Raw genomic sequence first — 24,057 nt, forward strand, 5'->3', positions numbered from 1 at the left:
AGGTAGTGCAGCAGGATGGGGGAGGGGCAGTGGGGCTGGAAGGTGCTGGGAGAATGGTGGGGGAGGGGCTGGCTGGGGAAGGGGGGCAGGCTGGCGCAGTGGGGGAAGAGTTGTGGGGCTGGCTGGGAAGGGGGGAGGGGCTGGCTGGGGAAGGGGAAGAGTTGTGAGGCGGGCTGGGGGAGGGGCAGGCTGGCGCAGTGGGGGAAGAGTTGTGGGGCTGGCTGGAGAATGGGGGAGGGGAAGAGTTGTGGGGCAGGCTGGCGCATTGGGGTAGAGTTGTGGTGCAGGCTGGGGAAGGGGGAGGGGCAGGCTGACACAGTGGGGGAAGGGGGGAGGGGCAGGCTGGCGCAGTGGGGGAAGAGTTGTGGGGCGGGCTGGGGAAGTGGGGAGGGGCAGGCTGGTGCAGGGGGGAGGGGAAGAGTTGGGCTGGCTGCAGGAGGGGCTCGCTGGCACAGTGGGGGAAGAGTTGTGGGGTGGGCTGGCGCAAGGGGGAGTGGAAGAGTTGTGGGGCAGGCTGGGGAAAGGGGGAGGGGCAGGCTGGCGCAGTGGGGGAAGAGTTGTGGGGCAGGCTGGGGAAGTGGGGAGGGGCAGGCTGGCGCAGTGGGGGAAGAGTTGTGGGGCGGGCTGGCGCAGTGGGGTGGGGAAGAGTTGTGGGGCGGGCTGGTGCAGGGGGGAGGGGAAGAGTTGGGCTGGCTGCGGGAGGGGCTCGCTGGCACAGTGGGGGAAGAGTTGTGGGGCGGGCTGGCGCAAGGGGGAGTGGAAGAGTTGTGGGGCAGGCTGGGGAAAGGGGGAGGGGCAGGCTGGCACAGTGGGGGAAGAGTTGTGGGGCAGGCTGGGGAAGTGGGGAGGGGCAGGCTGGTGCAGTTGTGGGGCAGGCTGGTGCAGTGGCGGAAGAGTTGTGGGGCGGGCTGGGGAAGGGGGAGGGGCAGGCTGGTGCAGTGGGGAGGGGAAGAGTTGTGGGGCGAGCTGGCGCGGGGGGGAGGGGCAGGCTGGCGCAGTGGGGTGGGCTGGGGAAGTGGGGAGGGGCAGGCTGGCGCAGTGGGGGAAGAGTTGTGGGGTGGGCTGGGGAAGGGGGGGGAAGAGTTGTGGGGTGGGCTGGGGAAGGGGGGAGGGGCAGGCTGGTGCAGTGGGGAGGGGAAGAGTTGTGGGGCAGGCTGGGGAAGTGGGGAGGGGCAGGCTGGTGCAGTTGTGGGGCAGGCTGGTGCAGTGGCGGAAGAGTTGTGGGGCGGGCTGGGGAAGGGGGAGGGGCAGGCTGGTGCAGTGGGGAGGGGAAGAGTTGTGGGGCGAGCTGGCGCGGGGGGGAGGGGCAGGCTGGCGCAGTGGGGTGGGCTGGGGAAGTGGGGAGGGGCAGGCTGGCGCAGTGGGGGAAGAGTTGTGGGGCGGGCTGGGGAAGGGGGGGGAAGAGTTGTGGGGTGGGCTGGGGAAGGGGGGAGGGGCAGGCTGGTGCAGTGGGGAGGGGAAGAGTTGTGGGGCGGGCTGGGGAAGTGGGGTGGGGCCGCTTGCAACGGTGGAGATAAAAGCCAAAGCCGCAGCAGATGGTCAGGGAGCCGGAGCCGCCCTGTGCTGGGAGCCTTAACCCCTTCTCTGCTGGGAGTTTCCATCCTGGCCACAGGGGAGATGGGCGTGTGACTGTGGGGGGCGCAGGGGTCTGTGGGGTGGGGGAGGGATCTCTGGGACAGGCTGGCTGAGCTCTGTAGGAAGAGAGCCCCCCACACTCGCTTGCATTGGCCGCCAGAGGCCTGAGGGAGGTGGCCAAGGGTGTTTTGGGGGGTCCTGATCCCCAGCTCAGCTGGCCCCGAGTGCAGGGGACAGGCCCACCCATGCCGGGGTGGGGACGCCGCTCCCTGCTGGTGGTGGTGGTGGGGGGGTGATGGGGTGCCAGTCAGGGTCCCCGGTTGTAATCTCTCCGGTTCTCACCTGCAGCAAACCCAAGGAGGCCACCTTCAGCGCTGGTGAGTGGGTGCGCCGTGCACACTGGGAAAGGGCTGGGCAGGGTGAGGCGGGGCGGGGGGCGTTATGGGGCAGCTGGCAGGGGGCAGGATGGGGAAGCCACCGATGGACAGGTGTGAGGAGGAGAACCCTGGATTGTGTGGGATGGTGGGGAGCGGTGCGCGAGGGGCTGGCTCCAGGGCGTGGGGGGAGGGTAGATCTGAGCTGTGGGGTGCGGGGGCAGTGGCTCTCCCCCCCCATGAGCCCCGTCCTTACACAGAGGATGGCTACGTGAAGATGTTCCTGCGGGGCCGTCCCATCCCCATGTACATCCCCGATGCCCTCGTCGCCACCTACAGCCTGGACGCCAAGCCGGAGCTGCCACCCAAGAAGCTGAAGCTGGACTGGGCGTATCCGCTGCTCACGACAGTGCCCCCCGCCCGCCCGCCTCCCGCTACAGATGGGTGGATTGGGCCCCGTGGTTGGCTCCACGGGGTGGGCGGGAGGAACAGCCACAAGTTTGAAATTAAATTTTTTTAAGCAAAACTTTTTTGACCCCTAGAGCCCGGTTTACCCAGAGACGTTTGACCATTTACACCGGTATAACCAGGGGCCACGCACTGCCGGATAGCCCGGGGTGGCAAACAGAGCTTAACAACTGGCCAGGACCCCTGGGTTCTATCCCTAGCTCTGGGAGGGGAGTGGGGTCTAGTGGTTAGAGCAGGGGGCTGGGAGCCAGGACTCCTGGGTTCTATCCCAGCTCGGACGGGATGTGGAGGGGGAGGAAAGTGGGGTCTAGTGGTTAGAGCAGGGGGCTGGGAGCCAGGACTCCTGGTTCTATTCCTAGCTCTGGGAGGGGAGTGGGGTCTAGTGGTTAGAGCAGGGGGCTGGGAGCCAGGACTCCTGGTTCTAGCCCTAGCTCTGGGAAGGGAGTGGGGTCTAGTGGTTAGAGCAGGGGGCTGGGAGCCAGGACTCCTGGTTCTATCCCAGCTCGGACGGGGTGTGGAGGGGGAGAAAAGTGGGGTCTAGTGGTTAGAGCAGGGGGCTGGGAGCCAGGACTCCTGGTTCTATCCCAGCTCGGACGGGGTGTGGAGGGGGAGGGGAGTGGGGTCTAGTGGTTAGAGCAGGGGGCTGGGAGCCAGGACTCCTGGTTCTATCCCTAGCTCTGGGGGGGAGTGGGGTCTAGTGGTTAGAGCAGGGGGCTGGGAGCCAGGACTCCTGGGTGACGGGGAAGGGGTGGGTGACACCACTTGGTGCCTCAGTTTCCGCCTCTCCTGGAGTTGCGGGGGCTGCAGGGTTTTTGGCCCCAGAGCGAAGATCCCTCAGGCGGGCAGAGGGGAAGGGGAGCCGCCCTGCCCTCTTTTCCTTGACCCGTCGCCCCAGCTACGGGTACCGGGGTCGCGACTGCCGGGCCAACCTCTTCCTGCTGCCCACGGGGGAGATCGTCTATTTCGTGGCAGCCGTGGCCGTGCTGTACAGCGTGGCGGAGCAGCACCAGCGCCATTACCTGGGCCACAACGACGACTTCAAGTGGTGAGGGGGGGCCCCGCGACGAGCCTTGGGGGGCCCCAGCGCCCAGGCGGGTGGACGTGCCGCAGCACGTGGGTCTGTCCTGGATCAGTGCCCCCCGAGGGGGAAAGGCCCGAGTCCCCTCCTCAACCTGCCCCCTGCCCTGCCGCTGGATGGGAGCCAGCGCCCCCCGAGGGGGGAAAGGCCCCGAGTCCCCTCCTCAACCTGCCCCCTGCCCTGCAGCTGGATGGGAGCCAGCGCCCCCCGAGAGGGGAAAGGCCCGAGTCCCCTCCTCAACCTGCCCTGCAGCTGGATGGGAGCCAGCACCCCCTGAGAGGGGAAAGGCCGCAAGTCCCCTCCTCAACCTGCCCCCTGCCCTGCCGCTGGATGGGAGCCAGTGCCCCCCGAGAGGGGAAAGGCCCCGAGTCCCACCCACACCCCCAATGAAGCGGAAGGGGAGAACAGAACTTCAATCCCTGCCCCCCATCCCCCCCAGGCCGTCTTGCCCCAAAGAGGGTTGGATGGCAGGGGGGAGGGAGAGCTGCTGAGACCCAGCAGTTCATGTCACTTGTGGGGCCTGAACTTGCTCCTCTCTCTCCTAGCCTGGCCGTGCACCCCGACATGGTAACCATAGCAACCGGGCAGGTGGCCGGGACATCTAAGGATGGCAAGGTGAGGAGATGGGGGGCACCGTGTGCCACGGAGTCCCCGGGCGATGCTCTGGAACTGCTCCCCATGAAGCCAGGCAGGACTCTGGGGAAGTCTCCTCTCTGTGAGCAGCCTGTCTGCAGGACACACAGCTCACACGGCTTCCACCTTCCTGGGTCTGACCTCGGAGCATTCAGCCTCCTATGCCCCTCCCTGCGCTTCCCACAGCGAGTCCACCCAGGCGGGGTCCTGGGGAAGCCAGAGGGTCCTGCCCCCCAACTCCGCAGTCAGACGTGACTCTCAGCCAGCCAGTAAAACAGAAGGTTTATTAGATGACAGGAACATGGTCTAAAACAGAGCTTGCAGGTGCAGAAAACAGGACCCCTCAGCCAGGTCCATTTTGTGTCCAGTGAGCCAGACAACCCCATCTGCACTTCACTCCATGTCCCCAGCCAGCCCCAAACTGAAACTCCCTCCAGCCCCTCCTCCCCTGGGCTTTGTTCCTTTCCCGGGCCAGGAGGGCACCTGATTCCTTTGTTCTCTAACCCTTTAGCTCTCACCTTGCACAGGGGAAGGGCCCAGGCCATCAGTTGCCAGGAAACAGGGTGTCGGCCATTCTCTGTGTCCAGACCCCTGCATGCACCTGCCCTCTAGGGCTCTGCAAGGATCATACACCCTTATCCCACCACCTAGAGACTTAAGAACTGCCTAGGGGAAACTGAGGCACCCCCACACTATTCAGAGGAACCATTAAGAACAGTCCCACTTCGTCACACCGTGGGTCTGCAGTGAGGACAGGGCAGATGCCTATGGGGCGGGAAAATGCCAGTCCCTGGGTGTGGGGTTATGGAGGTGGCAATAGCAAAGGGGGAGACCCCAGGCTGTCTGGGCTGTGGGGGAGGGGCTGGATGGGGGAGGGGTCTGGTGCGGGGGGGGGTATCCCCAGGGGATTTGATCCCGCCCCCAGTGAGCAGTTCGGGGGCTGGGCCAGACTGATGGTCTCCCCCTTCCCCCGCCGTGGGCTTCTCCTGCAGCCCCTACTGCCCCACGTGCGGGTCTGGGACTCGGTCAGCCTGAACACGCTGCATGTGCTGGGCCTGGGGGCCTTCGACCGAGCCGTGAGCTGCGTGGGATTCTCAAAGTCCGTAAGTGACCCCCCCTTCGCCGGGTTCCTGACCCCACCCCCTCACCTATTATCTGCCCCTACACTGGCCCCTCACCTCCCCGACCCTTCCCTTTGGCCCCTTCACCACTCCCCCCTTCCTTGCAGACCCCTCCCCATGGCCTGCCCCATCAGATGGTCCCTTTCCCTCTGCCCCCTGTCTTGGGGTGCAAGGGACTGCATTGCACTAGGGGATTTGCGGTACAGGGGGTGCATGGGCCTACGGGTTCTGGGGGTGCAGGAGGAGTCTGTTGGGCTGGGGGGTTCTGGGGTGCAAGGAGTGGAGAGCTGGGGGGCTCCCTTCTGTCTCTCAGTCCTGGGGGGGGCAGCTGGCACTCGGCTGGGTGAATCTCCTGGTTGCAGGGTCCTGGGGGGACACAAGGGGCAACTGCCTTGCACTAGAGAGGAGGATCCCCCCGCCCCACTGAGGCAGCCCTTCCCCTCTTCAAAAGGGAGCCAATGATCCAACTGTACTCCCTGCCCCTGCATACCCCCGGCAGGGAAGCGGGGCTGGGGCTGAAGTGCTGGGAGTGACAGGGACAGGAGAATGGGGGGAGAGCTGGTGAGCGGGGGGGCAGCATTGAGGGGGTCAGAGGGCGCAGTGGGGGGTCAGAGGGCATGGGGGGGCTAGGTGCACAGTGGGGAGAGTCAGCAGGCAGGGGGCATCTGTAAAGTGGGGGGTGACCCCCATCTGAGCACCCCACCTCTCCGCAGAATGGCGGGGGCCTGCTGTGTGCCGTCGATGACTCCAACGAGCACGTGCTGTCAGTGTGGGACTGGCAGAAGGAGCAGAAAATCGCTGACGTCAAGGTAACCCCCCCCCCGATATTCCCCCCACATCTCCTTCTCCCCCGGCACCCGCCCCCCCTCACGCTCTCCTTCCCCTGCAGTGCTCAAACGAATCAGTCCTGGCCGCCACCTTCCACCCCACGGAGCCAACACTGCTCATCACCTGCGGGAAGTCACATATCTACTTCTGGAGCCTGGACAAGGGCAGCCTGAGCAAACGGCAGGGCATCTTTGAGGTGAGGGGGGCTTGGGGAGCTGAGCCAGGGATCAGAAATTGGGGGGAGCCACTAGGGCTGCACCAGAAGGAGTCGGGAGGCCTTTGCCCTCGTGAGGGGTTCGGGGGGTTCAGTTTCTGTGCCTTCAAGGTTGGAGATCGGGGGTACTGAGGCCTGTGCCCCAGTAATGTTTTTTTTTGGTGCGGGGTACAAGTCCCTAATAATGGGGATTTGGGGGTCCTGGCCTGGGGGGGCAGGTCCCTGGTCCCAGGCTGGGGGGTGTTTGCCCCGAGCTGGGCGAGGCAGGTTCCTGCAAAGAAACAGGGTTTAAGATAACTTCATCATGTCCTATGGTCTTCCCATCTTCTAATGCCCACGCCTGGCGCCTGAAATTCTGGAGTGAAAATCATTTGTTGGCAGGCTGTCGGGTGTGCGGCACATTCGCTTCCCGGGCCACGAGGGGGAGACAGAACACACGGCAGGCTCTTGTGTTACAAGAGCCCTCAGTCGCTAAAGCGTTGAAACCCGATAGATCTAAGGGATCTGAGGCTAAGAATAGGAGACTGGAATTGGCTCTGGCCATGTCCGGACCCAAGAAACCCTCCTGATCAGAAACAGGAGCTTGGCTCTGGTGCCAGGCTGTAGTTCCAGCTCATTCGCAGATCTGGCTGTAACCTCGGAACATTCCCTGCTGGCGCGGGTCTGGACAAGCGATCGATGGATCCCCCGAGTATCTCAGGAGCATCTCCCTCTGTTCCCCAGAAGAGTTCCCCAGTCTGCAACCTGTCTCCAGCAGCTCCTCGGATCATTCGCGTTTCACAGATCCGAAGTCTGAAGACTCAGGAGAGATTTTAAGATCTGGTTGGACAAAGCCAATGATACAGGTTATGGCTTAAATTCATCTGGCTCCTCACCCCTCTTCAGATCCGATTGGATTGTATTTCCTGCTGGGCAAAAGACCGAGGCGAGGGGTGCCGAGAGAGAGGTCTCTGGGGTTATTGCTGCCACTGCCTCGAACCCTTCCTGGGCCGCCGGAAGAGACCTTTTCTCCACTGTTCGGTGGTTAGGATCCCTACATCGCAGCGCTCACCCACGCTATCAGCTTCAGGATCAGATCCGCTGTCAGATGGGGAACGAGATTGCGTACTTATGCCGAAGAGACGGTCTTTCCCCAAACGCAGGTTTTGTGCATGAGGTAATACCGGATTGCCGGTTTGTCCTGCTGGGGAAGTTGGCAGGACTAGCCTGTGCCTCCTTGGATGGCCTGGGCATACTGGCCAACTCCTCTCTCTCCCCTTACCAGACTCTCCGGTGCCAGAAAGAAGTCTGTGGATCTGGGCCGTTCGGATCAGAGAGTTACAGACCACTTGTCACGGACTCACAGCCCTGGGCTCTCTCGGCTCCATATGATAGGAACCCCCTTCAGTGTGTCAACCCTTCTTGAGGGGCCCACTCTCAGGGGTTAAGCCCTGGGCTCTGCCGCCTCCTGGAACAGCCCTCAGCACGCCTGTCTCTGCCGTGGGCCCCTCCGAGAGTCCACTCGCTCTGGACCCCGGGGCCTCCACACCCAGAGGGAATAATGCCCCCCAATCTCTGCCTGCAGCGACTCTCAGCCAGCATAAAACAGGAGGGTTTATTGAATGACTGAACCCAGAACAGGAAGTTCTCAGGGCCTAGCAATCCTCACCACAGTCTAACTGGGTCTGTCTCCATCCCCATGGGCTCCGGTTGTTCTCTCTGTTCCCAGTCCAGAAGCCCACTCCTTCCAGCCGAGCATCCTATATCACCTCCCCCAACAGCCTTTGTCTTTGGCCCCAGGTAAACAGGCTGCCTGGGCCTCCTCTTCCATCTTTTATTCCCCCATTGGCTGAAATGGGCCACCGGGTTTTTCTCTCCTCAGCTGATTGTCCTTACACGGGCCAAAACCAGCTGATTTCCAAGCTGGGCTGGGCCTCCCAGTCACCAGGTCACCAGTTGCTGGGGTCCCCAATCTCCAGGCGATTGTCTGGGGTCCTGGCTGCTAGGCAAGGTCACACCTGGTCCTCTGCAATTACAAACCTTCTCCCACCACCTCGTTAAACATGCAGCAGATGGGGGGGGGGGGGGAATGAGACATACACAGTATTCATGCAAAACATTAAGAAAATTCCCCACTTCGTCACAGCTCCCCCCCAAAGACCAGGAGGTATTCTCGGAAGAGGATTCCCGGGTGGGATCTCCATAGGGTGACCCTGAATGCGACGTCAAACTCCAGACTCAGCTGATGACAACGTTGGAGTAGCAACAGCATTGTCTCCTCTGAAGATGCAATTCAGCTTTACGAATCGGTTGGTAGGATGGCATCAGTAGCGTTCAAGGAGACCTCCCATCGAGTGCTCAGTCTTCTGGGTCCTACTGTCATGGACTCACAGGCCTCGTGCTCTCTCTCGGCTCTGTACGGTCCCTGGGAGGAACCCCCTTCAGTGTGACAGCCCTTCTCAGGGGTCCACTCTCCCTCGGGGGTTAAGCCCCTCCAGCTCCTGGAACCTCACCTCTCTGAGCCCTCAGCACACCTGTCTCTCGCCGTGGGCCCCCTCAGGGAGTCCGCTCGCTCTGGACCCCCAGGGCCTCCACTCCCAGAGGGAACAATGCAACTCTGTTCTCTAGACTGGAGCGACTCTCTGCCAGCGTAAAACAGGAGGGTTTATTGAGCATCTGAACACAGCATAGGAAACTCTCAGGGCCTGAGGCCTAGCCGCCCTCAGCACAGGACATCTAGGTCTGTCTAGCCTCCAGGTGGGCTCTGGCTGCTCTCTCCAGTCCAGAACGCCCCTCCTTCCAGCTGGGCATCTGATATCACCGTCCCTCAAGTCCCGCCTCTGTCCTTTGTCTTCTGTCCCAGGTAAACAGGCTGCCTGGGCCTCCTCTCCTCTCAGCCTCTCCTGTCATCTGTCCTTTGTTTCCCCTCTGGCTGGAACCGGCCGGTCACGTCACTGGGGTCCTCTCTCCGCAGCCCATTGTCCTCCTCCTAGATCTCAAATCATACATCTAACAGCCAGGGCGATAGGACTTTGAGGGACCTAGAAAAGTTACGTTCCGTTGAGGGCCAGCAAATTCTCGTTAGTGCTGGGAAACTCTCTACTAGGAGAAGTTATTACTTTAAATGGGAAAGATTCATTATACAGGCAACTAATAGAAATGTGGACCCAGTTTCAACCCCTGTTCAACTCATCATAGAATATCTGTTGTGCTTAGACTCCCTCTTTTACCTTTCTCCTGTTAAAGTACATCTAGCAGTTTTTGCATCCGTCCATACTCCTCTTCAGGGTAAATCCATGTTCTCGCACAAGCTGGTGAGGGAGGTTGTAGACGGTTTATTGAATCTTTATCCTCCAGTCCCTACATGGCAGCTGAATTGAGTATTAACTCGGCTCATGTCTTTCCCGTTTGAGCCGTTACGGTTGTTCCCCGTTTCATCTTTCTGCCAAGACAGCCTTTATACGAGCAATTGCTTCCACCCGGAGAATCAGTGAGCTGCATAGAATCATAGAAGATTAGGGTTAGAAGGAACCTCAGGAGGTCACCTAATCCAACCCCCTGCTCAAAGCAGGACCAATCCCCAACTAAATCATCCCAGCCAGGGCTTTGTCAAGCCAGGCCTTAAAAACCTTGAAGGATGGAGATTCCACCACCTCCCTAGGTAACCCATTCCAGTGCTTCACCATCCTCCTAGTGAAATAGTGTTTCCTAATATCCAACCTAGACCTCCCCCACTACAACTTGAGACCGTTGCTCCTTGTTCTGCATGCACCGATGGTGCACTCCCCAGATAAAGTGGTTCTTCGACCACATCCTACATCCCTTCTGAAGGTAGCTTTGGATTCCCGGGTTAATCAAAGTGTAACCTTATCTGGGTTTTCTCCTAAACCTCGTAGCAGTGAAGGGGATTGTAGATCACGCTAGGTGGATGTGGAAAGAGCGCTCTTCGTATTCTCGAGGTAGAACTCAGGTAATTTCATATACGGGTGATGTTTCTTTCTAGCACAGTCCCTAGCTAGAAGGATCAGGCTTTGCATCAAAGAGTGTTCTCGGGCAGCTTGGTGTTCCTCTCCGAGCTCACTGGCTAGAGGAACCGCTACACCGGCAGCATAGTCCCCTTATTGCTGCTCCATGTGGTACGGTTCCCACTAGACAAGACGTGGTGCGTCAGGGCTGGGTTTGGCAGCCTGGCAGCTGGGTTTGGCAGAGCAGCCCACCCACTGCTGGTCGGTTCCGACTCGGTCCCAAGCCTGCAGAGGCCAGTTACAGGTGGGTCACCTGCGTTTTCCTCCCCCTCCAGAAACACGACAAGCCCAAGTACGTGCTGTGCGTGGCCTTCACCGAGAATGGGGACGTGGTCACCGGGGACTCTGGGGGCAACCTCTACATCTGGGGCAAAGGTCAGTGCGGGGGGGGGCGGGGGGGCAGTGGGAACGGCCCAGGGAGAGGGCACCAGTGTTGGGGAGGGGACTGGCTGGGGGAGGGAGAATTCAAGGTGGGAGGAGCTACCAGAAAGAGCATCTGGATTTGGAGGGGGAGGCTGGAGTCATAGCAGCACCTCTGACCCTGTAACCACCTCTTGGGAACCCTAAATTACAGCTGACTCCCCCCTCACAAGGGTGGGGGAGGAAGGGCGTTGGGTCACGGGTTGGGGAGGGGGGCATGGGTCTCAGTGGAGGGGTCCTGCAGGGGTGGGGGCCTGGTTCCCAGCAGGGGGGAGGGGTCCTGCAGGGGTGGGGGCATGGTGGGTCCCCTTTGGAGGGTCCCAGCGGGAGGGGGGGAGAGATCCTGAGGGGGTGGGTCCCAGCAGGGAGGAGGGTCCTGAGGAGTGGGGGGCATGGTGGGTCCCAGCTGGGGGTCTCTCTGCTGACTGTGCCCTTGCTGGCAGGGGGGAACCGGATCAGCCAGGCGGTGCCAGGGGCCCATGAGGGTGGCGTCTTTGGCCTCTGCGTGCTGCACAATGGCACCATCGTCTCGGGTGGCGGCAAGGACCGCCGGGTCGTGCTCTGGGGGCGCGACTACCAGAAGCTGCAGGAGAATGAGGTGAGGGGGTCAGAAGGGGGGAGCAGCTACTGTGTTGCCTTCTCCCCCGCCCCGGGTCCCCATTGGGGTGCAGTGTTCCTGCCGCCACGCAGACACCACGGGGCAGGAGGGAGGGTGGACAGAATCCCAGGAGCCAGGACTGCTGGGTTCTCTCCCCAGCTTGGGCGGGGGGAAGCTGGGAGCCAGGACTCCTGGGTTCTCTCCCCAGCTCTGGGAGGGGAGTGGGGTCTAGTGGTTAGAGCAGGTGGGGGCTGGGAGCCAGGACTCCAGGGTTCTGCCCCAAGCTCGGGGAGGAGAGTGGGGGCTAGTGGGTTAGAGGGGGGGTGGGGGCGGGAGGGCAGGGCTGGGAGCCAGGACACCTGGGTTCTAGCCCCAGCTATGCCCATGGCTCAGTGCTCTCCTCTCCCCCAGGTCCCAGAGAGCTTTGGGCCGGTGCGCACCATCGCAGAAGGCAAAGATGACACCCTCTTCGTGGGAACGACCCGCAACTCGGTGCTGCAGGGCTCGCTGGCCACCGGCTTCTCCTCCCTGGTTCAGGTACCCCTCCCTGCTCTCCCATGCAGGTTCCCCTCCCCCCCATGCAGGCACCTCCCGCCCCCCCATGTAAATACTCATTGTTACAGGGCTCTGGCCCCAGCTTTGGAACAGTCTCTGGACTGTTCAGTGCGCTGGACCCCCTGGGGGTCTCATGCTTCCTCCAGGGCAGACCCCGCGGCTTCATCGCCTCTCTAGGCTGGACCCCTGGGCCGCCAGCCCCCTGCATCCCACCGTGAGCTCCGCTCAGTGAGACCCACTGAGGCAGACCCTGAGGGAGACTTGTACAGACTTGGGGAGCAACAGCCCTCTGCCAGCATCTGCAGGGACGCTCAGAGCGCGGGCACAGGCAGGGTTATTAGGCAACTAGCCCCAGCACAGAAAGTCCTTGGTGAGCAGAGAGAAGAAAGTTACAGCCTGGCCCATCTGGGTCAGTCCCAAGTCCAGCCAAGCAGTGCAACCCCCTTTGTGTGTCATCTTTGTTCACATTCCCAGGCGTCCCACCTGTCTTCTCAGTCTTTTGTTCCCAGCTGCTCAAAGCGGGCTGGGGTCCTGCAGTGGGCGACCTCCATGGTTGTTAGGTGCTAGGTAGCAAATGTCCCACTCATTGGATTGGCCATTGTCTTCGGGGACTCTCTATTGACCAGGACCCCCAAACCCCAGACAGCCCGGCACCATTCACACCTGCATCTCTAGGCCTCCACCGAGAGTAACCAGCCCTTTCCCACCCCCTCGGTAACAATGGAGGGGGGAAACTGAGGCACGCACAGTATTCATAGCAAATGTTTGCAGAAAATTCCTACTTGGTCACATCTCTTCCCGCTTTGAGCCCGAACTGATCGGGATCGCTTCAGCCAGTGACCTGAGGCAGTTCAGCCTCACCTTTCCAAGCCCCTGCCCTGCCAGGACCCTTTGGGTTTGAAACTGGCCTGGGGTGCTGCCACTCCCTGCCCCCCTCATCTGCCAGGGAGCAAGGAGGGCAGTGACCCCCATTCTGCCTTGGGGGCAGCCTGGGGTGGGACTCCTTGCCCCAGCTGTATATCTGGGGTTCTGGTGTCCCAGGGGCTGGTGAGGCCAGGATGCAGGGGGCTCCCCAACAGGGGCCACCTCCCTTTGGAGCTGTGCCCTCGCCCCCAGGGCAGAGTCCTCTCGTCTCCCCCTCCCCCCCATCCCCCGCTTCTGGAGGGCTAGGATTCCCATGGCCATGCCAGCCACAGCCTTCCAGCTGCTTCCCCCTTCCCCGGGGCTTCTCTCCCCCTTGCACAAGGCAAACCGGTTTGGCTGCCCCCTGCCCCACCTGTGTGTGCCCAAGCTCAGCTGGGGTCTCCTGGGAGCTGTGTGACTCACATCTGCGGTGTGGAGCTGGGCGGGGACTGGATCTCGGTGTCTGGTTACAGACCCGCAGGTGTCCTGAGCCAGGTGGAAAATCCCCCCCTCCCTGCCAGCCCAGCTGTTTGCCTTTCACGGATAGCTACATTCTCACCTGACTGGCGCAACTCAGAGCTTTGGCGGTTACAGAAGCTGGGCCTGGATCCTGTCTTGGAGCGATACAGTCATTCCCTTAAGGGCATCAAACCTGATATCCTGGAGAGCCCCAAGGACCAGCCCCCCGATCCTTCCTGACCCGCAGGGATCTGAGCCATCAGCAAGGTGAACGGCTTCACGGTTGGATCCTTGGCCCCAGCCCTTCAGCATCGGGTGGGGTTGCACCGCACAGGGCTTGAGCAGGGTTCTCAGTCCCAGCATCTCTCCCCACCCCATGAATGTCTTCCCCCGACCACAGCCGTCCATGCCCACACAGTTGTGTCTGAGCCCGGGGGAGGGCAGCAGGACCCGTGTCCTGGTGGCTGCAGTGGAAGCCTGTCTGTGCCCCCCAGGGCTGGCTGGGTCACTGCTTCCTCTCAATCACAGAGTTCGTTCACTCTGGGGGCCTGGCTGCAGGCTGCCTGCCTGGGCTGGCCGAGTGTGACCCAGCCTCTGTCCTGGCCAAACCAGCTGTTGGCATTTGGCCCACTTACGCCCTGTCCGCCGGCAGGTATTACCCCTTAGGTCTGTGAGGTCCCTTGGAGGAGGTCTGACCTCCCCCAACTGTGGCTTTCCCTGAGTCCCCCTCCTGGGATGCCGGCGTTGGTTCCCCTTCCCCAGACCCTTGCTCAGGCCAGTCTCCTTTGGGTCTCTTTCCATACCTGGCCCTGCTGCCCACCCACTCCTCTGCCAGCCAACCAGCACTGGGGAGATCCTTTGGCTCCCTGTCTGCTAGCCACGGTTTAAGCTCGTGGGGACAGATCTCACGGCGTGGCTCCACCCCAGCCAGGTTGTCCTGCTCCTCCAGCCTGGGGGCCCCTGCACCCTGATCCGAGGTGCAGAGAGGTTCTCCCAGCTTCTCTGTGGGTGTCTTTGCATGCCCCGAAACCACCTCCTCCACGCCGCAGGGTCCATCCCAGAGGAGCCTGTTTGAACTGTCCATAGTCCCCAGTCTCCACCCCATCCATCTGGCCATGCCCCTCTATGGCTCTGGGGCTGAGGGAGGTGTGAGACAGCTGAGCCGCAGGACCAGCCGGGTTCAGATCACAGGCCCGGGCAAAGGCAGGGAGGTCAGCGTCTATAGCTATACCCCTGCCCCATTAAACTGGGGCAACGATGTGGTATCTAGGCTCCCTGTGGAGTTGCCTTTCCCCACTTGCCCCTCAGGGGGTCCTCTCGCCCCTTGCTCCTGCTCTTCCAGGTCCTACAGCTCCTTCCCTCTCAGCTCCAGCTCCCACCACTTCAGAGCTGTCAGTGGGAAGGAGCTGTAGGACCCGGAAGAGCAGGAGCAAGGGGCGAGAGGTCATCAAGACCCAGACGGGGAACCGGGTCTTGAGGACGTCCTGTTGCTGCCTCAGCCGCTGTGTGTGTCACTGCCCGGCTGCTGCCTCCCCTCTTGGACCTGCTTCGTGGACCCATCGTCCTTCTCCAGCCGTGTAATCAGCTGCTCCTTGTTGAGCATCCCGACGCCTAACCCCGTCTCCCTGCCTGGGTTGCAATGTCCTTAGGGAGATTTCCTTTGACTGCCCTTGTTTTACTGCTGCACGTCACTTATTGCAAACAGCTTTTTGTGTATTCAGCATCCCACTGCTCCCACCACCAGTCACGGATCGACAGGGTTGGTGCTCTGACCCCAGATTTGGAAAGGCGCCCTTCAGTGTGCCAGACACCCTGGGGGTCTCACTTTTCCTCCAGAGCAGGCCCCGCAGCTTCACCACCTCCCTAGGCTGGACCCCTGGGCTGCCAGCCCCTGTGCTTCCCACTGTGAGCTCCAGTCAGTGAGACCCACTGAGGCAGACCCTGAGGGACAGTTGTACAATCTTAGGGAGCAAGGCATCTCACTCAGCATCTGCAAGGATGCTCAGCCAGCGTTGTCTAAACAGTCAGCTGTATTAGTTGACCGGACCCCAGCATAGAAAGTGTTTGGTCAGCCAAGAGAGGAAAGTTACAACCTGGCCCATTGTGGTCAGTCCAGAGCCCAGCCGAGTGGTGTGACCCCCTTCGCTCCTGCCCTGTCCCTCCGTGTCATCTTCATTCAAGTTCCCAAGCCCATCCCACCTGGCCCCTCCTGTTCCCAGCTGCACAAACTTGGTTGACTTTCTGCAGGGGGTGGGGGTTCCATGGTCATTAGTTGCTAGGTACCAAGTGTCCAGCTGATTGGATTGGCCATTGTCTTCGGGGACTCTCCATTGACCTGGGCCCCCAAACCCAAGACAACCAGGCACCATTCACACCCACATCTCTAGCCCTCCACTGAGAGAAACCAGCCCTTTCCCAATCCCTTGGTGACAATGCAGCGTAGAGGGGAAACTGAGGTACATACAGTATTCATACTAAATGTTTACAGAAAATTCCCACTTCAACACACCTATCCCTTCCCCCTCTCTCCCTTGCAGGTACCCATCCCCTCCGCCTCTCTCCCCCTTGCAGGTACCCATCCCCTCACCTGCCCCCCCCAACCACCCTTAGGTATCCATCCCCACCCCGCACCCTTGCAGGTATCTATCCCCTCTCCCTCCCACAGGTACCCATCCCCTCACCCCCCACAACCACCAGCAGGTATTCATCCCCACCCCACACCCCCACAGGTATCCATATCCGCCCCCCATGCAGGATGCCCTGCCATGGCCTGGAGTAGGAGTCCGGGGCGGGACAAACGATGCTGAGACTGGCTTCCCTGACAGCCGATAGAAGAGCTCTGTGGTGGCTCAGCCCCTCCCTCTGCCTTCTTGGTTGGCGAGGTGTGGGTGGGGCTCTCTGCGCTTTGGGGTCTGAATACTTGGGGTCACATGCCTGGTTCTTGGGGGCATCAGGCTGTGGGGAGCGAACGCAGGTAGGGCATGCCTAGAATACTCCCTGATCTGACTGAAGAGATTAGCGATTATCTTCGAAACCTCATGGAAGACAGGAGAGATTCCAAAGAACCGGAAGAGGGCAGATATGGCGCCCCCCTGCAGAAAGGGGAATGAAGACACCCCGGGGAATTCCAGACCAGTCACCTTAACTTCCATACCCAGAAAGAGAATGGAGCAAATAATCCATCAATCAATTTGCAAACACCTAGAAGATAATAAGGTGATACGTGACCGTCAGCATGGATTTGTCAAGAACAAATTGGGTCCAACCACCTGGACCGCTTTCTTTGACAGGGTGACAAAGCTTGTGGATGGGGGTGGGGAGAGCTATGGTATATCTTGCCTGTAGTAAGGCTTTTGATACTGTCTTGCGTGACCTTCTCCTAAACAAGCTAGGGAAATACAACCAAGCCCTGGTCTACACGACGTGTTTAGATCGAATTTAGCAGCATTAGATCGATTTAACTAGGGAATTACAACCTAGGTGAAGCTACTATAAGGTGGGGGTAGAACTGGTTGGAAAACCGTTCCCAGAGAGTAATTATGAGTAGTTCACAGTCATGCTGGAAGGGCAAAACGAGTGGGGTCCCCCGGGGGTCGATTCTCGGTCTGGTTCTGTTCAATATCTTCAGCAGTGATTTAGATAATGGCAGAGAGAGTCCACTTATAAAGTGTGCGGACGATACCAAGCTGGGAGGGGTTGCAAGTGCTTTGGAGGAGCGGATTAAAATGTGAAATGATCTGGACAAACTGGAGAAATGGTCTGAAGTAAACAGGATGAAATTCAATAAGGACAAATACAAAGTGCTGGACTTGGGAAGGAACAATCAGTTGCACGCATACAAACTGGGAAATGACTGCCCAGGGAGGAGTACTGCGGAAAGGGATCTGGGGTCATAGTGGACCACAAGCTAAATATGAGTCAACAGTGTGATGGTGTTGCAAAAAAAGCAAACATCATTCTAGGATGTATTCGCAGGAGTGTTGTAAGCAAGACAGGAGAAGTAATTCTTCCGTTTTACTCCACACTGATTAGGCCTCAGCTGGAGTATTGTGTCCAGTTCTGGGCGCCACGTTTCAGGAAAGATGTGGACAAATTGGAGAAAGTCCAGAGAAGAGCAACAAAAAAATGAAAGGTCTAGAAAACATGACCTAAGAGGGAAGATTGAAAAAATTGGGTTTGTTTAGTCTGGAGAAGAGAAGACTGAGAGGGGACATGATAACAGTTCTCAAGTACACAAAAGGCTGTCACAAGGAGGAGGGAGAAAAATTGTTCTCATTAACCTCTGAAGACAGGACAAGAAGCGATGGGTTAAACTGCAGCCAGGGCGGTTTAGGTCGGACATTAGCAAAAAGTTCCTGTCAGGGTGGTTAAGCCCTGGAACAAATCACCCAGGGAGGGTTGGAATCGCCGTCCCTGGAGGTTTTTAAGAGCAGGTTGGACGAAGAGCTGACAGGGGTGGGCGAGTTATTATGTGGTCCTGCCGTGAGTGCAGGGGGCTGGGCTAGTTGTCCTCTCGAGGTCCCTTCCTGTCCTACACTTCTGTGATTCTGTGGTCACCTGGGAGGAGGGGAGGGCTCATGAGGGCCTTGGGTGTGGGGGTGAGCACTTGGGATGGGGGGCAATGTAGGGGTCGCAGCCATAGTGACGTACACAGAACATAGAAAACTGTTGCAACCTGGTTTGGGGGTCAGGAGTCAGGACACTGGGTTCTATGCCCAGCTCTGGGAGGGGAGTGGGGTCTAGTGCTCAGGGCAGGGAGCGGGCCAGGACTCCTGGGTTCTATCCCCATCGCTGAGGGGGATTATGCCGACCTTGCTGAGGCACGGAGGGGCCCTGGGTGGGAAGGGCTGGGCATAGCCAGGCTGGGAATGCTGGGCACTCAGCAGGCCCATCTCTCCCCAGGGTCACACGGAGGAGCTCTGGGGCCTGGCCACCCACCCCAGCCTAGACCAGTTCCTGACCTGCGGCCAGGACAGGCAGGTTCATCTGTGGAGCGTGGCCACCCACCGGCCGCTGTGGAGCAAAGCCATCGAGGTGAGCAGATTGGGGGGCCCACTGGCTGGGAGGGTCCCGTGGGGTGGGGGTGGGGCATTTGCAGCACTTGTCCTAGGCCTGGAGTGAACCTGTCTCTCTCTGCCCCCCAGGACGCGGCCCGCTCAGCTGGCTTCCATCCCAACGGCTCCGTGCTGGCGGTGGGGACGGTGACGGGAAGGTATGGGAGTGGGGAGTGGAAGGGGCTGGCCCTATGGGGAGCCCAGGGCCTGGTGGGGAGTGGAGCACAGAGCCTCATTCCTGTGGGGTGAGGAAGGGTGCAGGGTCCATGCCGCTGCCCCCGAGCTGGCAGCCCCTTGACGGTGGTGGCGCCCTGTATAGCCCCAGAGCCTGGCAGAGCCGGGTGCGGATGGCAGAGCTCAGGCCTGGCCTGGGAGCCGGTGCTGTAATGACCCCCCACCCCCAACCCGTGTCTGAGCAGCTGTGTCTGGGCACCCCCAGGTTGGGGGTTCGCCAGCTGGCTCCAGCCATGCTGCCTGTGGGCAGGACACGCTGCTCCAGTTTGGGGGTCTGCATCCTGAACACCTCCCCCCCGCGAGGGCCAGACCCCAAGATGGAGGATTATTGGAGGGGGGGGGTACCAGGCCCTGCCCTCTCTGGGTAGCTGTCACCCATCACACAGATGCTGGGCGGGTCCCTGGACCATAGTCCCGTTCTCCCCGCCAGGTGGCTGGTGCTGGACACGGAGACGCGGGACCTGGTCACAATCCACACGGACGGCAGCGAGCCCATCTCCGTCGTCAGCTTCTCGCCAGGTAGGGGACCCCCAGCGCGCTGGGCTGGCAGGGGCTGTGGGTCGGGAGTGAGGGGCACCGGGAGATCTGGAGGAGGGGAGCCCAGGGCTGGGCTGGCTGGGGGCTGCGGGTCGGGAGTGAGGGGCAGCGGCAGAGCTGGGGGGAGTACGGGGCTGAGATGGCAGGGGGCTGCGGGTCAGGAGTGAGGGGCACTGGGAGATGCAGGGGAGGGGAGCCGACCCTGTCACGCCTGCCTTGACCCCGCATCCCCAGCCCTTCCCGTCCCCAATTCCAGTAGCTCCTCGGCTCCCGTGGGGGAGTGTCCCTCTGCCCGCCCCTGGGCTGGGCCCTGTGGCTCGGCCCAGCTCCCCCTCTCTGTGCCCCCAGATGGCAGCTACCTGGCCGTGGGCTCCCACGATAACTTCGTCTACATGTACGGCGTCTCCGAGGGCGGCAGGAAGTACAGCCGCGTCGGCAAGTGTTCGGTAGGTGGGGGCCAGGCGGGGAACGAGGGGCCCTGGGTGGGGGGCGGCAATGGGGCTAGCGGAGCTACTCGCCCTGCGGCGCAGGGGGTGGCCAGCGGGAGGCACTGCCGAGTGTCTGCCCCGTGAGGCTCACCCCGGGGCTGCCCGGGCCGGGGGCGGGGAGCCAGCCAGGGGCCTCTCGGGGTCCCTCTGGAACCAGACGCTCGTTCTCTCTGTAGCACGGGCACCCCCAGGTCAATCCTCCCCCTGGGGTCGGTCACACCCCCCGCTAGCCCCCTGCCCTGCCCCCCAGGGTCAGTCAACTTCTCTCCCCCCTGTTAACCCCCTCCCCCCCAGGGTCATTCCAGTTTCATCACTCACCTGGACTGGGCAGCCGACAGCAGCTGTTTCGTCACCAACTCTGGGGACTACGAGATCCTGTACTGTGAGTGTGGCCTGGGGTGTGGCTGGGCGCTGTGCCAGGCTCTGGGCATCGGCCTGGGGAGCTGGGCCCTGCTGGGCGCCGTGCTAGGCTCTGGGCATCAGGCTGGGGGGATCGGACCCTGCTGGGCACTGTGCCAGGAGCTGGAGTCATGCTGGGCACCACCCCTTTAAAGGCTGGGTTGCTTTGGCCCCAAAGTGTCAGGGACAAATCAAACTAGGGGCAGGTGTGTTCTTCCCCCCGGGAAGAGAGAAATTGTCCCATGTCCCCAGTGGGGCCCCTCTGCAGTGGGGCCCAGAGACACACACATCCTCAGCCTGGGGAGTAAACAGTTAATGCAGGAAGGTCCTTGCGGGGCCCAAGGTGCAGCCAGCTCAGGGCTGACCTGGAGGGGGCAGGGGGCCAGGACTCCTGGGTTCTGCTCCTGGTGCTGGCCAGTGACAGAACTGCACCCTGGTCCCCCCCCCCATAATGGGAGGATTATGGGACTGCCCTCCCCCCCGGGGCGGCACAGGGAGACCCCCGCGGCCAGGGGAGTATACTGGCTGTTGGGGTCGGGAGCTCTGGGGCTGCTCTGTGGGGCGTCTCCCTGTCCCTCCCACATTGAGTGGTGCAGGGTCCCCTGCTCATCCGGCCCCCTTTTCTCCAGGGGACCCCACCACCTGCCGGCAGATCCCCAACACCGGGGCCGTTCGCAACCTGGAGTGGGCCACGGCCAGCTGCGTGCTGGGCTTCGGGGTCTTCGGTGAGTGCCGGGGCAGCAGGGAGCTGGGGGCCAGCCCCACTCAGGACACCCTGCGCTGGGGAGGCTGTTTGGGGAACAGGGCTGGGGGAGGCTGCAGGGGCTGGGGGTGGCAGGTGAGTGAAAGGTCGGTGAGCAGATTGGGGGACTGGTCAGGAAGCAGGGTGGGGTGGGTGGTGGTTGGGGAGTGGTGCTGGAGCATGGGTGGGGCTGGGGGGACTGGTCGGGAGAGTGGCTAGGGTGGGGCTGGGGTCACTGCTTGAGGAGCAGGGCTGGGTAGGGAGCAGGACGAGGGGGTGGATGTGGCTCAGTCAGAGAGCAGGGCTGGGAGCCTGGTTGGGGAGTGGGGTTGGGGGGTGGATTGTGCTGGGAGGCAGGTTGGGGAGCGGTGCAGGGGACTGGGGGTGCGGGGCAGAAGATTAGGGAGCGGGGCTCAGGCGGCTGGTTGGGTGGTGGATTGTGCTGGGGGGAGGTCGGGGAGTGGGCCGCTGGTTGGGGAGTGGTGTAGGGAGCTGTGGTGGAAGGTCGGAGAGTGGGGCTGGGGTGTGGGTGAGGCTGGGTGGGCTGGTCGGGGAGCAGGATTGGGTGGGGAGCAGGGCTGGGGCTGGTCGGGGAGCAGGGCTGGGGTGTAGATGGGGCTCAGTCAGCGAGCAGGGCTCAGGGACTGGTTGAGGAGTGGGCTGGGCTGTGGGTGAGGCTGGGGGGGCTGGTCGGGGATTAGGATTGGGTGGGGAGCGGGGCTCGGAGGCTGGTCAAGGAGTGGGACTGGGCTGTGGGTGAGGCTGGGGGGCTGGTCGGGGAGCAGGATTGGGTGGGGAGCAGGGCTCGGGGGCTGGTTGGGGAGCAGGGCTAGGGGCTGGTCGGGGAGTGGGGCTCGGGGGATGGATGGGGCTCAGTCAGGGAGTGGGAGCGGGGGCTCTGGGGTGGCCCCGTGCTCAGGCCTGGCCTGCCCTGCCCTGGCAGGGATCTGGCCGGAGGGCGCGGACGGGACAGACATCAACGCTGCGTGTCGCTCCCACGACGGCAAACTCCTGGCCTCCGCCGACGACTTCGGCAAAGTGCACTTGTTCTCCTACCCCTGCTGCCAGCCGCGGGTGAGTGCCAGCCCCATGCCCCATCCCCTGGTGCCCCACGCCAGCCCAAGCCCCACTCTCCCGGTGCCCCACGCCCGCTGTGGGTGAGTGGCATCCACATCTCCAAGTGCCCTGGGCCCCCCCCCAGTGCCAGCCGTGTCCCCCGCTGCCCCAGCACTGCCCCCCCATCTCTCACTGCCCCTAGCTGTGGGAGGCCCTTTCTCCAGGCTGAGTCTCCTCTGGGTTGTTCCCTGCCCCTCTCTGGCTTGTGAGCCCTGCCCCGCCCCCCCAACCCAGCCCCTCTGGCACCCGTGTGCCCCCCTCATCCCTGGGGAGCGCCCAGCCACGGCCCCGGCTGCTGCAGGCCCTCGGGGTTTGGGGGCGCCCTGTCCCCCCGGTTCCCGGCCCTGACCCCGCCCGTCTCCTCGGCAGGCCCCGAGCCACGCGGCCGGCGGGCACAGCAGCCACGTGACCAACGTTGCCTTCCTGCCCGACGACAGCCTGCTGCTCTCCACCGGCGGCACTGACACCAGCGTCCTGCAGTGGCGCCTGGTCTAGGGGCGGGGTGGGGGCCGTGGGGCGGGGGCTGTATTTTCCAGAGACCTGTGTATGTATTGAGTCTGTATCCAGAGCTATATTGAAAGGCTGGAGGTTGCACAGGCTGGGGTGGGATGGGGCCCGGGGGGCAGACCCAGATCGGGGGTGGGGGGGCACTTTGTCAGGGAGGGTGCCTGGCTCCCCCCCAAGGGGAATAGTAGAGGGATCAAGGGTCACACATGCCCCTCCCTGGGGGTGGGGTTGGGAGAGGGACCCAGAATCTACCCCCAGCCAGGAGTGGGGCTGGCTCTGCCCTTCCCCACCCCCACTAGGCTGCTAAGTATGGGGGTCACCCCCCCCTCCCCAGCCAGCCGGATTTGCACTGGATCCGGGGATGGTCCTGGCGTCCCTGGCGGGGGGGGGGGGCAAGGGCAGGGGCCAAAGCATGAACCTGTATTTCCAAAGAGCGGGCGCGGGGCTGCGGGCATCGAGCTCTTCTGCGCCCAGCCCAGCCAGTAAAGGCAAGTGACTGAACCGGCCCGGCTCTGTGTGTGTGTGAGAACCGCCCTGGGGGTGTATATGAACCACTGGGGCCGGCTGAGTGTGTGTGCTGGGGGGACGCACTCAGGGGCTGGCTCTGTGTGTGTGTGTGTGTGTTGGGGCGTGTCACGGAGTCCCTGGGCGATGCTCTGGAACTGCTCCCCATGAAGCCAGGCAGGACTCTGGGGAAGTCTCCTCTCTGGGAGCAGCCTGTCTGCAGGACACACAGCTCACACAGCTTCCACCTTCCTGGGTCTGACCTCAGAGCATTCAGCCTCCTCTGCCCCTCCATGCGCTTCCCACAGCGAGTCCGCTCAGGCGGGGTCCAGGGGGGCCAGAGAGTCCTGCCCCCCAGCTTTGCAGTTAGACGTGACTCTCAGCCAGCCAGTAAAACAGAAGGTTTATTAGACGACAGGAACATGGTCTAAAACAGAGCTTGCAGGTGCAGAGAGCAGGACCCCTCAGCCAGGTCCATTTTGGGGGGCAGTGAACCAGACAACCCCATCTGCACTTCACTCCACGTCCCAGCCAGCCCCAAACTGAAACTCTCTCCAGCCCCTCCTCCTCTGGGCTTTGTCCCTTTCCTGGGCAGGAGGGCACCTGATTCCTTTGTTCTCCATCCCTTTAGCTCTCACCTTGCAGGGGGGAAGGGCCAGACCATCAGTTGCCAGGAAACAGGGTGTTGGCCATTCTCTGTGTCCAGACCCCTGCACATACCTGCCCTCTAGGGCTCTGCAATGGTCATACACCCTTATCCCACCACCTAGAGACTTAAGAACTGCATGGGAGAAACTGAGGCACCCCAACAATATTCAGAGAAAACGTTAAGAACAGTCCCACTTCGTCACAGGGGGGATGTGCTCAGGGGCTGGGTGGGGGTGGGGGTGTGTTGGGGGGGATGCACTCAGGGACCGGCTGTGTGTGTGTTGCGGGGGACATGCACTCAGGGGTTCATGCATGGGGGGGAGGTGGAATTGCCACTGTGTATCCCCCATGTTACCCTGAGCCAAGCAGTGACATCCCAGCTGCAGCCCCTAGGTGGTGCCGTTGAGCTGTACGACTCCCCTCTGAGAAAAGAAAAACCCAGGGCAGTTTCCCCCCCCCCCCGACCCCTCAGGCTGTGGGGTGAGGGGCTGGCCAGGGCTGGCGACAGAGCACTCGCCTGCACCCCCTGGGGGAGGGACACAAGCTGTCAGCCTTGGGGCTGCCATGAGGGGGCCTCTGCCCACAGTCCCCACACTGG

The 24,057-nt window shown here is 61.9% G+C and overlaps 1 protein-coding gene across 1 annotated transcript; it reads left to right on the forward strand.

The window, feature by feature from the left end:
* The first annotated feature begins 1,541 nt into the window (after nt 1-1,541).
* EML2 (EMAP like 2) lies at nt 1,542-22,808 on the forward strand. Its single transcript, XM_077840058.1, has 19 exons — nt 1,542-1,609; nt 1,921-1,952; nt 2,210-2,339; nt 3,313-3,462; nt 4,041-4,110; nt 5,121-5,231; nt 5,963-6,058; nt 6,139-6,273; nt 10,571-10,670; nt 11,159-11,313; nt 11,725-11,850; nt 18,133-18,264; nt 18,375-18,442; nt 18,949-19,037; nt 19,404-19,501; nt 19,838-19,925; nt 20,572-20,667; nt 21,628-21,758; nt 22,170-22,808. The coding sequence occupies exons 3-19, from the start codon at nt 2,227-2,229 to the stop codon at nt 22,293-22,295; spliced, it is 1,884 nt and encodes a 627-aa protein (XP_077696184.1). The 5' UTR covers nt 1,542-1,609; nt 1,921-1,952; nt 2,210-2,226; the 3' UTR covers nt 22,296-22,808.
* The last annotated feature ends 1,249 nt before the right edge of the window (nt 22,809-24,057 follow it).

Source organism: Eretmochelys imbricata, chromosome 23, assembly GCF_965152235.1.
Source record: "Eretmochelys imbricata isolate rEreImb1 chromosome 23, rEreImb1.hap1, whole genome shotgun sequence".
NCBI classification, from domain to species: Eukaryota; Metazoa; Chordata; order Testudines; family Cheloniidae; genus Eretmochelys; species Eretmochelys imbricata.

What these genes read in the sequence shown, in the direction of transcription:
- EML2 (XM_077840058.1), top strand. Translation starts at nt 2,227, where the DNA reads ATGTTCCTGCGGGGCCGTCCCATCCCCATGTACATCCCCGATGCCCTC. An exon ending in TGTGGAGCAAAGCCATCGAG is followed by an intron (nt 18,265 to 18,374) that starts GTGAGCAGATTG and finishes TCTGCCCCCCAG; the next exon opens with GACGCGGCCCGCTCAGCTGG. An exon ending in GGACTACGAGATCCTGTACT is followed by an intron (nt 19,926 to 20,571) that starts GTGAGTGTGGCC and finishes CCTTTTCTCCAG; the next exon opens with GGGACCCCACCACCTGCCGG.